This window comes from Benincasa hispida, chromosome 6 (genome assembly GCF_009727055.1).
Source record: "Benincasa hispida cultivar B227 chromosome 6, ASM972705v1, whole genome shotgun sequence".
NCBI classification, from domain to species: Eukaryota; Viridiplantae; Streptophyta; class Magnoliopsida; order Cucurbitales; family Cucurbitaceae; genus Benincasa; species Benincasa hispida.
Window position 1 is genome coordinate 36,999,686 of NC_052354.1, and position 14,440 is coordinate 37,014,125.

The 14,440-nt window shown below is 37.6% G+C and overlaps 1 protein-coding gene across 1 annotated transcript; it reads left to right on the forward strand.

The window, feature by feature from the left end:
• Nucleotides 1–476: 476 nt before the first annotated feature.
• Nucleotides 477–12,168, forward strand: LOC120079547 (adagio protein 1). The gene is made up of 2 exons (XM_039033763.1): nt 477–1,091; nt 9,902–12,168. The coding sequence occupies exons 1-2, from the start codon at nt 865–867 to the stop codon at nt 11,508–11,510; spliced, it is 1,836 nt and encodes a 611-aa protein (XP_038889691.1). The 5' UTR covers nt 477–864; the 3' UTR covers nt 11,511–12,168.
• Nucleotides 12,169–14,440: the final 2,272 nt, after the last annotated feature.

A 14,440-nucleotide genomic window follows, 5' to 3' on the forward strand; every position in this document is an offset into this window, starting at 1 on the left:
TTTAGGTGTCAAGAAAACTCGTAAAAAATTAATTCCTTGGTAGACGACCACCATAAATTGAACCTTTAACCTCTTAGCCATTTATCGAGACTAACAAAAAAAATATATACCATATATACATTTAAAACGAGGATAGGATTGTATATTCACCTGAACAAAACACCAAAAATTGCAAGGAGAAGCCATGGTTTGAGCCATTTTATTTGTTGTCAATTGCCCCACTGTGAGAACTGGCACTCGAGTAGGAGGACCCCAAGCATCCAACGTGGGAAAATGAAAGCAGTAAGAAGAGAAAAATGGCATCAAACAACAAGAGTTAGCGTAGACCTAAAGCTCAATGAAACTTGAAAGCCCGATTGAACAAAGCAAAGCAAAGCCAAGCCAAGCCAAGCCAAGCCAAGTCGAGCCTCGCTCGATCCTTTCCTAGTCCTTAGCCACAGTAAAATCCACATTTCATAAAGGCCGTTCCTTTGCTTTAAGCCTTAACCACCCAGTTTCTCTTCATCCCTCAGATTTTTCTTCCATCAGACGGCGGTGAGAGCGAACACGAAAGGCAAAACCAACTTTTTATTAACCCCCGTCAAACCCAAAATCACTTTCTTCTTCTATCCATCTATACCAGAGCTAAACTTTTAGCTAAATTGTCGAACCCTTTCAACCACTCGTTATCTTTTTCCCTCTGTGAACCGTCTCAACCTTCTTCAATTTCAGTTATCGAGTGTTCCCACCGTCTTAATTGGTCGTTTTTGAGTTAAAACCCTGTTTTTGGGTCTCCGATCGCCGGAATTTTTTCTGGGTTTTCTTCCTAATTGGATATCTTGTAAATGGGTTGAAGATAATATTTGGATTTTGGAAGAAAGGAAAATGGAGTGGGACAGCAATTCGGATCTGAGCGGAGACGAGGAAGAGGAGGGCTTCTTACTCAACGATGGTGGGCCTCTTCCTTTTCCTGTTGAGAACTTATTTCAAACTGCGCCGTGTGGGTTCGTCGTCACCGATTCTCTTGAACCTGACCATCCCATCATTTATGTCAACTCCGTCTTCGAAATGGTTACTGGATATCGTGCGGAGGAAGTGCTTGGTCGCAATTGGTCAGTTGATTGTAAAGTAGTAGTATTTTTTTGATTTAGTGCTTTTTTTGTTCGAATTCTGGAGCTTATTTAGGGGTTGAATGCGTTTTTTTCTCTTCCTTTGGGTTGGGGTGGGGTTATTTCGGTTGGTTAGAGACAGGGTGGCATTTGTTTTTTTATGCGTATTGTAGTTGTGTCTTGTGGTTTCTGGGGCGGATAGGAAGTCTTTGGCTTAGTTATTCTTTCTTTGGTGTTCTTGGTTTAAATTGGTCAGTTAGCTTAATGTTGGATTGGATGAATTGGCAAGTTTTTGGTGTGTGTTTATAGCTGATGGGCAGGTTACTGGAAACCGTAGTGTTTTCTCTGGAAGGTATAATCGATATTTATGCAACTTTCTACTTCTTTGTTTTCAGTTCTTGTGACAATTTAGCTTCGTTGTGAGTTTTTATAATCAGTTGAAGTTTGAAGAAATCTACTACTACAGTTTTCGTAAAGGGTCTCTTTTCTCAAACTGAGATGAATCTTCAAAGAATGGGGATAGAGGATAGGTTACATGAGTAATCTTGTGCCTATGTAAATGAACACTCCTTTACAAGTAGAGCAGAACTATCATAAATAAAAGGCTTTCTGACAATGATGGATATTTTCTTCCCTTACCAAGAAGTGATTGACTCTGAAAGGGATTGATGAAATTAGTGCAAGTTTCTTAAGAAATCATCCCATGCCTTAACATCCATTTTGCAATTTCTATCAAGTCGTTGCAGAAGAATGACCTTTCTGTTCTTATATTCTACTATTCTCATTTCAGCTAAGAAATTCCGTTTAGGTTTCCCTTTTCCCTGTTGACTTGACAGAGGATATTGAATGTTGGTGCTTTTCTAAATGTTTTTTCCAATCTTGTAATCCCTACTTCCTACCCCCAATTATATGGCCAAATTCGTAGGATGTCAAATGATTTGCATGGATAGTGAGAAGCATATGATAGAAATCTTTTGAGGCTAAATTTTTTCTATTCACAAAAATTTAGAAGATGCGAGTTGCTTTTGAGGTATTAGGAAGCACCAACCACAGGATTTTGTACTATGGCATTGGCAGTATTCTTGGAATGAAGGATCAGGCTTACTGTTGTAATTGTGCTTGTGCTGCAATGTGGGGAAGGTATTTTGACTGCTTTTGAGGCAGTAAAAGATGGAATTCTTAGGATTCTTATGATTCCGAGATGCAAGCTTTTAGGTATTTTGGAGATCTAGTGTGTATTGCCCTCCGAAGGATGGGCTGTAATCTTCATGCTTGGTTTGGGATCTTCAGTACTTGAAGTTGGTGGAGATTGTTTACTGGAAAAATACTTTGTAGAATGAATTATTTAAAAAGTGGTAAAACCCCAAATTTAGGCAAAGGTAAAAAAGGTTGCAACGTTTTGATGTAACTTTCATGATTGTAAAACGATTAGAATAAAATGCATGAACTGGAGTCTTCAATGATTGGTTATTGAGTTTCAAGGAGTCTAGGGTTGACGAACATGATGAATACTTCTTGGCTAGGTTCTTGGTTGAGGACAGGGAGAAGAGAATCATTCTTAAATAGAAATTTGTGGAGTTAAGTCACAAAGAGGGAGCCAGATTTCTACAAAAAGGGGAAAAAAAAGTTGGTTTGATTTGGTGAGATGACAATTTAGCAAGTTCTCATAGGATAAGATGAAGTTATGGCTTTCTTTAGCAAGCTTTACACTACAAACAGAGAGTACAGATTTATTCGGGAAGTGGTGTGCTGGCAGCCAAGCTTCAAGAATGGAGGTGATGCCATATTAGCTTTGAAGAGTTTAGACGAAAGCATTGGTCAAGATGGTTTCAAACTTTCAACTTTCAAGATGACAATTTTCACAAAATTCTGGGTTTTTTTTTTCCCCCTCAAGAATGAGGTCATGGAGGTGTTAAAGGGTTTCCCGGTGAATGATATTTTGAATTCCACCATAAGAAGACTTCATTGACTAAGGAGAAACAGGAAGTAGAAAAAGTAAGAATCTTTGGCTGATCAACTTGGTTACTAGTATATTCAAGATTTTTTTTAGTGAATAATCGAACTCATTCAAAACAAATAAAAGAATACAAGGGTATACAATAAATGAAGTTTACAAAAAGGGAGCAAAACTAAATAAATGGGCTTTAGTAAAGTAAAATACTGACTTAAAAGGATGATTACAACATCACTAGAGTCCTTATCAACATCTGAAAAGGTCTTATTATTCTTCTCTCCTCAAAGGCCCAAACCTTCCTTTCTTTTTCGTTGGAGGGACCAGGGCCAAAACCCTCTTTCTAGGTAAAAGAAGTTGAAGGCAGTCTCAAAGGCAACATAATTTCTGATTATCCTGCAATTAGTAGCTGAGGGTAGTGGCCACATATTTATAAAGCCATTGAATTCATTTTAGTAATAGTAATTCCAAGTCTGAAAAATGGACTCATCAGCATGGACCATTGTGTACCATCTATACTTGAGATATTCAAACAAACTAAAGAAGAAGCATGAAATAGCATTTGTATGGTGGATGAAGCAATCGAGAGCACACAAACACACGAAGTGTATATCCTATTCACCTGATTGATTAGATCAATTACAAGGGAAAGTAAGATTTGTGATGTTGAAATTAGTTGAATATTGAATCATAGATACAAAAAATTGAGAAACTACATAAGATTCAAGATGGAAGGTGCATTAAGAGCAGTTGAAGGAGATTTGTTCCAATCAGGTAACAGAGAAAATTCTAGGAACACCTCGACCATTTCTTTGTAACTACTATGTTCGGCAAATTGGAAGCCAAATGCCTGAAACAAACAGTTTCAAATTGCCATAGCTCCAAAAAAATATGATCAAGTTCTACTACCCTCCAACAAAGAATGCATCAAAGCGGCCCTACTGAACTAGGCAACTTTCTCATTAACCCATCCAAGGCTTTAACTTTTCCTGAATGACCTGTCACATGAAAAACTTAACGTTTTTGGAAATTTTCACTTTTCACAATGAAGTAAAGAAACACGTTAGAGAAAGAGAGATTCACCAGACACAGGAAACTACAAGAAAACCCTTATGAGGGATTTGGACTCCAAAGACAAGCAACCCTTCTTCCTCAACTAATTTTCAAGTCCTTGATCAAGGTTAAAATAACCATTATGTCCCTTGTTTCCCTATCAGACAACAAATGAAGTGATAGAGCAAGAGAGCTATCTAAATGAGAGAGTACGTTGATTTCTCATACATAGAGCATAGAGGTCTATCTTCCAACCACTTATCCTATCAATAATAAGTATCCTTCCATCACCCGCAGAACATTAAAAGAATTGAGAAAAGAATGGGAGCTCATTGGAAATATTTTTTCCAAAGATTTTTTGAAGTTCCTTTGGCCCCATTGGACATCCATTCAAAAGGGTGAGGACCATATTTGGTTGTGATAATCCTATACCATAAGGTATTAGATTCAAGAGGAAGCACTATTTGGTGAACAAGGTCTTGTTTTGTGCCTTTAAATTCCCTAACTTTGCCACCACTTTCCATCATACAAGGCAAGACCCTTCCCATTGGTGACCCCCTCCCACATGAAGTCCCTTTTCTAAAGTCTTACTAACATAACTAGGGAATCTAGTTAGGTACAAATAATAGACTAAGATAGACCACTCAAGAATCAAGATCGAATAAATAAGAGTCATTCTACCTCTTTTTTGAGAACTAACTCCTCTCTTCCACGAGGCTGCTCTCTTATGAACCTTATTCACTACTGGATCCAAAAAGAGAGATTTCCTGGGTTATGGCCAAGCGTAAGGTCGAAATAGGATGAAGGGAATGAACCTGTTTTTGCACCCCACCAGACCAACCCATCTATCCACCTTCCCAGCGTCACAATTCAAACCAAAATCTAACACTAACGATCCATTAATCTTAAGCCCAAACATAGCCTTGGTGATAGCTAAAGTGTGAATTAGAAGATTGAGGAACAACTTTTCGTTAAACAAGTAGAAAAAGACGATGTCATTGGCGAACTGAAAATGAGATGGAGACACCTTATCCTTCCCAATCTCAAAACCATCAAGGATACTGCCTTCAACCCCTAGAAATAATTTTACTAGGAATGTCCACTGCGAGCATGAAAAGAAGGGGAGGATCAACATGTATAAGACCTCTCAAGGCTCGAATCCTACAGCGGCTTACAATTAATGAGAATGGAGTACGTAATTATTCTGATGCAACTCCAAATGCACACTCTCTATTTATTCCCAAAGCCTCTCTCGCCCAAATTTTGTCCAGAAAGTTTCTATCCACGTGATCACAGCCTTCTCAAGGTCAATCTTAAAAGTAACCCTCTCCTGGTTGGGAGTGTTATATAATCCTCAATATCCCCATTACTAATAAGGGCTTAGTCTAGAATTTTTCCCTACACACAATCAGTAATAAATGTCTTGGTTGAAAGGTTAATGGGTGTGCTGCGTAGCCTGAGTTCTACAATGTTGTCCTATCTAAGTGCTTCTGGAGGGAAGACAAATACTTGTGGAAACTGAAATAATGATTATCAAAAGACAAATAAGGTTAATTTGCTGTCTTTTTTTCTTTCTTTCTTTTCTTTTCCTATTTAGTTAGTTTGGTGTGAATCCCTTTGATGGGCTGTCTTTTGGTATGCCATTTTGTACTCTTTTGTGTTTCTCTCATAAAATTTATGAATTTGAGAAAGTAAACCAAAAGAACAAAAAGATGAGAAAAAGGCCAGGCAAAAAAGTAAATTTAAAAAAAAAAAAATCAATCTTGAGAAAGCATGTAAATGGTAGATTGTAGACTTGTTGTTTATGGTTATTAAGGAAAAAGAAGTTTCGAGTGAAATGGATTGGATATATTAAAGTTTAACACAATTTTCTATTTTTATTAATTCTAGTCCAAGGGATGGGTGAATGACCAAGGGTTTCAACATGGAGATGTACTCACTTCTAGTATTTTTTTAATGGTTGGCAACGTTTTAATTGGATTGATTGAACATAGAACTCAATCCTTGGAAGGGTTTATAATTGGTTTGGAAGGAGACGGTTGTAATTATTTGCTTTGTCTTTCCCCCCCCTCCCCCCCTTTTTTGGATTGGGGTCTTTTCCTATTTAGTTAGTTTGGCGTGAATCCCTTATATGGGCTGTATTTTGGTATTCTATTTTGTACTCTTTTGTGTTTCTCTCCTAGAATTTATGAACTTTAGAAAGTAAACCAAAAGAACAAAAAGATGAGAAAAAGGCCAGGCATTAAAGTAAAATTAAAAAAAAAAAAAAAAAAAAAAAAAATCAATCTTGAGAAAGCATGTAAATGGCAGATTGTAGACTTGTTGTTTATGGTTATTAAGGGAAAAGAAGTTTCACGTGAAATGGATTGGATATATTAAAGAGTGTAATTTTTAACACAAAATTTTCTATTTTTATTAATTCTAGTCCAAGGGATGGGTGAATGACCAAGGGTTTCAACATGGAGGTGTACTCACTTCTCTAACTCTTGGTATTGTTTCAAGTCTTCTTCCATAATGGCTCTATTAATTACCAATTGAATGAAAAGTTTTTTTCTTGTTTCCACAAAAAAAGAAAAAAAAAAGAGCTGATTGGCAATTTCAATCAACAGATGAACTTTGTTGATGGTTTTAGCCTTGGAATGGAAAAATCTTCCAATTCGCCAGTGATAATATTCTATTTTGTTCTATCAACAAGTCTGCTATAACTTGTTAGAAATTGTGATCAGCCAAGAAATGATGCCTTTCATGGGCGGGCATGGTATAAAAAATCATGAACAAGCATAGAATCACCTTTTCCTGCTGTGTGAGTTTGCCCAGCGGTTTTGTGGAAGGGTCCTCTCCTCTTTCTGTTGGTTCACAGCCTTAACAAGCAACTCATCACACGTTTCTTTACCCTCTGGCTGGACTCCTTTTCAAGAAGGAAAAGAAAATCATGTGGGCATATTTTGTTAGAGCTTTCCACGGGATGGACAACGTGGGCATAAAGAAAACAAAGGACTTTCTGAGTGATGGAGTGCTCTTTCAAATATATTTGAGAGTAAATGATTTTGAATTTACAATAACAGAAGTTAATATCATAGGGATTGTTAGAAGTACATTGGATCAACTGGTGTTAGCGAATCTGCTTCCTATTTTCTCATGTGTAAGGACATTTTAAAAATACCGCAAGCTTAAGAAGACCTCATACTTGGAATCAAGTAATAAGGTCCTTCTACGGGTAGATACAGTATGAACTTCTTTGTTCTTGAATGTCCAGGTTATCATGTAGGTTGCCAATGACAGTGCAAGTCACGTGTTTGAATTTATCATAGATTCAACAAAGAGGATACAATGACGTATTAAAGATGATCGAGTACTTATAACTTGTCTTATTTAATCACCTATTAAAGGTCATTCTTGTAATCACCAATAGTTGCTGTGGTATTTTACTCCTTTATTTCATCAATCCTAAAACAAGAGGCTCCAATCCAGACATTTGGCTTATCGTTCGTTCGTCGTAGGAATGTTAGTGCTATGATCAAGGAGTTCCTCCTCAATCTGCCTCGTGGAGAGAAGGGTCACTTTTTATGGTTAGCTGGGGTGTGTGTGATCTTGTGGGTTTTGTGGGGGGAGTGGAAATGTTAGGATTTCTAGAGAGGTGGATAAGGACCCTAGTGTATCATCACGTTTCTTTGTGGGCTTGGGTTTTGAAGACCTTTTGTAATTATTCTATAGGTAGTATTTTACATAGTTGGAGCCCCTTTCTTTGAGGGTGGTGTTTTTGTGGGACTGAGTTTTTCGTATGTCCATGTATTCTTTTATTTTCTTCTCAATCAAAGCTGTTATTTTTATCATAAAAAGGATGAGATGTAAAGAATAATAATTAAAAAAAAAAAAAATCCTGAACTTTGATGTCCAAAGAGAGACATGGAACCTAACAAGAGTCCACACACTTTCCTTAGATCTCTCAAATCCCTCCAAAAATCTTATTGCTCCTTTCAATTGAAAGGTTCCACAAAATCTCACAAACCTCTTGCAAGCCAAAAAATGATCCTTTTCATGACGGAGGGTGGATGGAGGGAGATCTCCTTGACCATTGAACAACAATTACTAGGCTGGCTGAGTGTTTTATAAAGTATGCACCTTGGTGCAATAGTGACACCTCGCTTTGAAGAAGTGAGGTGCTGTTAGGAAGGCGCAATTGAAGTGCGTGCCTCCCATGAAGCTAAAGCTTTGAAATGTGCACTCGTCTTCTTAGCTTTGGTTTTTTTTTTTTTTTTTTTTGCATGTTTGTAAACCTAGACGCAAGGGTTTTTTTGTTGTAAGGTAGTTATTTATCAAATTTTTAAGCACGTAATAAAATAAATATTTTAAAGGTAAATCAATTTCTATCTCCATTTTCCTGCAAAAAAACCCTCTTCTGCTTCAATCTTCTTTAGTTCTTCGCCAATTAGCCACCAGGTTGCTCTCGCCACAGCCTAGATTCTCAGTAAGCGCTCTCTTGCTCTTACCCCAATTGTTTCTTCTCTCTTTCCATTTCACTCTTTACTTGGTTCTTCTCTCTTTATCCCACTTCACTTTCAGTTTATGATTACTCTTTCTTTCTTTAACTCTTTGCATTTTTTTAAGTTGAAGTCCTAAGTTTCTAATAATGAGGCAATTAATTTGATCAATTAAGTTGGTACTTGGTTACAGACATTTCCTAGTTGGTGAGACCTATGCAAAGCTCTCATGAACACTGAATTCACATAATCGAGGACGACTGACTATTACTCTTCCAAATCTAGCTGAACGTTTTTAGATCTTTATAGTCCATTCGGTTGCAAAGTTGTTCTATCTATCTTTTTTTTTTTTTTTTATTACTAGGAGTGCCTCCACATAGCTTCTTTTGTATCTTTTCAACTAAATATTTGTTTCTTGTTCAATGAGATCAGTAGATGAGAGGTGTTACATGATTTGAACAGTCATCGTTTAAAGAATAATCGTAGGGAAGGGGAAGAGTAAGGAACTCTTCATTGCTTTTCTTTTTGGGATGAAATCACAAGAAGCAATCCTGCAATGAACAAATTTTCAAGCATAAGGTTTTGAACTTTGATTGTCACTCTTCATTGGGAAGGGTAATTCCACAAATCTTTGGGGAGGGTGCTTTTCATTTGAGTTCTTCAAGATGATAGGGATAAAAACCATTGGATGACCACATTGTTCTACTTAGTTTTTGGTATATTTCTAAATGGAAGTATGATAGAGATCAATAATTGAGGATAAGCTTTCATATCCGCTCTTCATAGGGTGTAAGCATTTTTCAATACAGCGATGGCTACTCATAAGCATTGTTCAATACAATGGCTACTCAAACATTTTTCTTTACAATCTCAATTTTTACATTGTATGGAATATGGATATCTTAAATTAATAGTACTGTCACTAACTGAATTATTGCCTACTTTGTATAAGTAACATTTTTTTTCAGTATACTCAGACGATTTGATCTGATTCATCTACAGATAACTTGTTTTGAGTTGTTTCTCTATGAATTTTCAAAGATCCTGATTCTGTATGTAAGATTTGAGGATGCTTGGACCACTCTCATAAGTTGTAGTTAGGAGCGTTTTAGATGCATCCTAATGCTCTACCTAATAATAGGATAAGATGGTTGGAATTTTATTATTTCACTAATTCATGATGCCTAGCTTCTCTAATTTGTATGGTATCCTGTCTCTTTGTCTGCCCATGCAAGATTATTCTAGCTTATCATTTCTTTCCATGTTGGTCGTTTTGATTCATATATATTTGATGCTTGATTATTAACACATTTGGGATGTTCTTGCAGTCGATTCTTGCAATGTAGAGGTCCATTTGCAAAAAGAAGGCACCCACTGGTTGACTCATCAGTAGTTTCAGAGATCAGAAGATGTCTAGAGGATGGCACTGAATTTCAAGGCGAATTGTTGAACTTTAGAAAAGATGGAACCCCATTAATGAATAAATTGAGGTTAACGCCTATCTATGGAGATGATGAAACAGTTACTCATGTTATTGGTATCCAGTTCTTCACTGAAGCCGATATTGATCTGGGACCTGTGACCAGTTCTATGACAAAGGAGTTGACAAAATCATCTGATAGGTTTCGTTCTGCCCTTTCATCTTTTCGCTTTACATCTGTTGGGGACCGAAATATTTGTCGTGGTGTATGTGGTATTCTCCAATTAAGTGATGAGGTGATATCTTTGAAAATACTTTCACGATTGACACCCAGGGATATTGCATCAGTGGGATCTGTCTGTAGGCGGTTTTATGAGCTGACGAAAAATGAGGATCTCTGGAGAATGGTCTGCCAAAATGCCTGGGGTAGTGAAACAACACGTGTTCTAGAGACTGTGCCTGGTGCAAAAACTCTTGGCTGGGGCAGATTAGCTAGAGAATTGACAACTCTTGAAGCTTCTGCCTGGAGGAAGCTAACCGTTGGGGGATCTGTTGAACCCTCCCGTTGCAACTTCAGTGCTTGTGCAGTTGGTAATAGAGTTGTGCTATTTGGTGGGGAAGGTGTTAATATGCAACCGATGAATGATACCTTTGTACTGGATTTAAATTCTAGTAAACCAGAGTGGCAGCATGTTCAAGTTAGTTCTCCACCTCCTGGTAGATGGGGTCACACTCTTTCTTGTGTAAATGGTTCTCATTTAGTGGTCTTTGGAGGTTGTGGTAGACAGGGCTTGCTTAATGATGTTTTTTTGTTGGATTTGGACGCCAATCCTCCTGCCTGGCGTGAAATATCTGGATTGGCTCCTCCGCTCCCAAGATCGTGGCATAGCTCCTGCACTCTTGACGGCACCAAGTTGATAGTCTCCGGTGGTTGTGCAGATTCGGGAGTACTTCTTAGCGATACTTTTCTGCTCGATCTCTCAATGGAGAAACCCATATGGAGGGAGATACCTGTATCTTGGACTCCTCCCTCTCGGTTGGGGCACACATTATCTGTATATGGTGGCCGGAAGATTTTGATGTTTGGGGGTTTAGCTAAAAGTGGACCTCTACGGTTTCGATCAAGTGATGTCTTCACAATGGATTTAAGTGAGGAGGAGCCATGTTGGAGATGTGTAGCTGGAAGCGGAGTGCCAGGTGCTGGAAACCCAGGAGGGGTAGCACCTCCACCTAGACTGGATCATGTTGCTGTGAGTCTCCCGGGTGGCAGAATACTGATTTTTGGTGGCTCAGTTGCCGGTCTTCACTCTGCATCACAGCTTTATCTCCTTGATCCAACAGAAGAGAAACCAACTTGGAGGATATTGAAAGTACCTGGGCGGCCTCCAAGGTTCGCATGGGGACACAGCACATGTGTCGTTGGGGGAACCAGGGCAATAGTCCTTGGTGGTCAAACTGGAGAGGAGTGGATGCTAAGTGAGCTTCATGAACTATCATTGGCCAGTTCTGTCATCTGATTGAAGAGAGTGTAGAATCATGAAAGGAAGCTATTATGGAAAGAGAAAAAAACGAAAAACAAACACTTGAGAGAGAGCCATGAATTGCAAGATTGTGGGATCTTTATGAGATTGATGTGTTGGCAGAAATGTTATTGCTCTGGTCAGGACTCTGTATTAGATGTTTGTTCCAAAAGTGCATATTCTTGTAAGGAATTGTTCTGACTCAGAATAAAACTTTAAATTCAGTTTCAACGAGTGGTGCGGATACCAATTCTTGTGTTCTCTGTGAGGTTTAGCAAGAATCTTTTCTTCTGTATTATGCACAATGGAGTATATTCTTCTTCCATAGTAGGTAGACAGATAGGTTTAAGTTCAATGATCTATATAAGTAGGGCATATTCTTATTATATTATAAGAATATTTTGGTCTAATTCAGATTCTATAGGATTTGGAACAAAGCAAGAGGGAGTGGGTCCATGTCTGTCTGTAATAACTTTTCTGCTCAGGTTGGCCATCTATTCATGACCTCAAGATGTGAAATAGAAGCAAGCAACATTGCCACTGAAGGAAGAAGGAAAAAAGGCATCATCCAAAACCCCTTCTCTTTTCTGTAAAAGTAACACTCTGCTTATCTTATTTATATATTTTGCTGTCTTTGGTTGGCTGTGTAGCTTAACTTTTCCTCATTTCTCTGCTTGGGTTTACCTTTCTTTTCAATCAACTTTCACAGGGATTTTATCTGCCTCTTCCTCAACTCCCATTCATCAACAAAAACTTTTTAATCAGAAATATGCTTTTCAGACTGAATTCATGTTTTGGTTATATTTAGAGTTCTAAATTTTATATATATATATATATATTATGTATGTATGTATGTATATCAACAGAAATCTGTAGTATTTTGTGTCGAGACAAAGTTCAAAAAATAGCGTGACGTGAGGTTTTTTGAAACTTAGGGGTATTTTTCTCCCAAAGTACTGGTGGCTTTTGTAAAATAAAAAAAATAATAATAAATAAACTAACACTATGGATATCTTTAAACTTGAGTTTTTGAGTTTTAGGGTAGTAATGGAACTCCTTCAAGTTTGGAGGTATTTTTGGAACAAATTATAAATTTTAGAGATATTTTCTATAATTTAGCCGAAAAAAAATATTTCATTATGTTGCTCTTATTTGTCTAGTTGTTCATTTTCTTTGGCTATTTATTTGTAATATCAAATGACAGATATATTAATTTGACGACATGAATATAGTTTAACAATTTTAGACATTTCAACTTTCCTTTACATTTCATAGGAGTTATGAAATCACACAATTAAAATGTCAATAGATCCTAATAGATGTAATGTTTGTGATAAAAATAAAAATAGAAGAGAAACACAAGACTGATTTATGTGGAAAACCCTAGGCTAGGGAGAAAAAATCACGATTGAATCTTATTATTAAGTTACACGAAATACAAAAAGACTGGTCAAATAAATAGACAGATAGGAAGCCCTAGGCCCATAAGTAAATTACAAATAAACCCCTAGGGTAAACAAATCCTTTTTCGACACTCCCCCTCAAGTTGGAGCGTAAATATCAATCAGACTCAACTTGCTGACACAGTAATCAAAACTCTGTCTTAACAACCCCTTTGTAAGGACATCTGCAATCTGCTGCTGATTTGAAGGGATGTAGGGAATATATATGCTCCCATTGTCCAATCTTTCTTTAATAAAATGTCTGTCGATCTCGACGTGTTTAGTCCTATCATGCTGGACCGGATTGTTGTCAATACTTATTGCTGCTTTATTGTCGCAAAACAACTTCATTGGAAGCTCACTGTCTTGTCGAAGATCTGTTAATACTTTCTTCAACCAGATATCTTCACATATCCCCAAACATATGGCCCTGTATTCGGCTTCTGCACTACTCTTGGCAACCACTTCCTGTTTCTTACTTCTGGTGACCAGATTGCCCCAGAAAAACGTACAATATCCTGACATAGACTTTCTATCAACAGCAGATCCAGCCCAGTCCGAATCTGTATATGCTTCTATACCACGTTTACTAGACTTCCTAAATAGAAGACCTTTACCAAGAGTGCCCTTTAAATACCGTAAGATACATTCAACTGCTGTCATATGTTCTTCATAGGGAGCTTGCATGAACTAACTAACAACACTCACGGCATATGATATATCAGGTCTCGTGTGAGATAAATATATCAACTTCCCGACTAACTGCTGATATCTTTCTTTGCTAACAGGAGCTCAATTATTAACATTACTCAGTTTGACATTATACTCTGCAAGGGTGTCTACAGGTTTACACCTAGTCATTCCTGTTTCTTTGAGGAGATCTAGAGTATACTTTCGTTGTGATATAGATATACCCTCTTTCGATCGAGCCATCTCCATCTCAAGAAAGTATCGCAATTTTTCCAGATCTTTAATTTCAAATTCTTCAGCCATCTTCGTTTTAAGTCTTATGATTTCATCAATATCATCACCAGTCAGAACAATGTCATCTACATACACAATAAGTACCGAAGTCTTTCCTGAACTCGCCCTTTTTGTGAACAACGTGTGGTCTGAGTGCCCCTGATCATACCCCTGAGCTTTAACAAACGTGGTGAATCTGTCAAACCAGGCTCTTGGCGACTGTTTCAATCCATACAGAGACTTCTTCAATCTACAAACCCGATAGTTAAACTGGTGTTTGAAGCCAGGTGGAGGGCTCATATAGACTTCTTCTTCTAGCTCTCCATTAAGAAATGCATTCTTCACATCTAACTAGTGCAAAGGGCAATCTTTATTAACAGCAATAGATAATAGCACTCGGATCGTATTGAGTTTGGCCACAGGAGAGAATGTCTCAAAGTAATCAATACCAATGTCTGGGTAAAGCCTTTGGAAACCAGTCTCGCCTTATATCTGTCAATCGAGCCATCGGATTTGTACTTG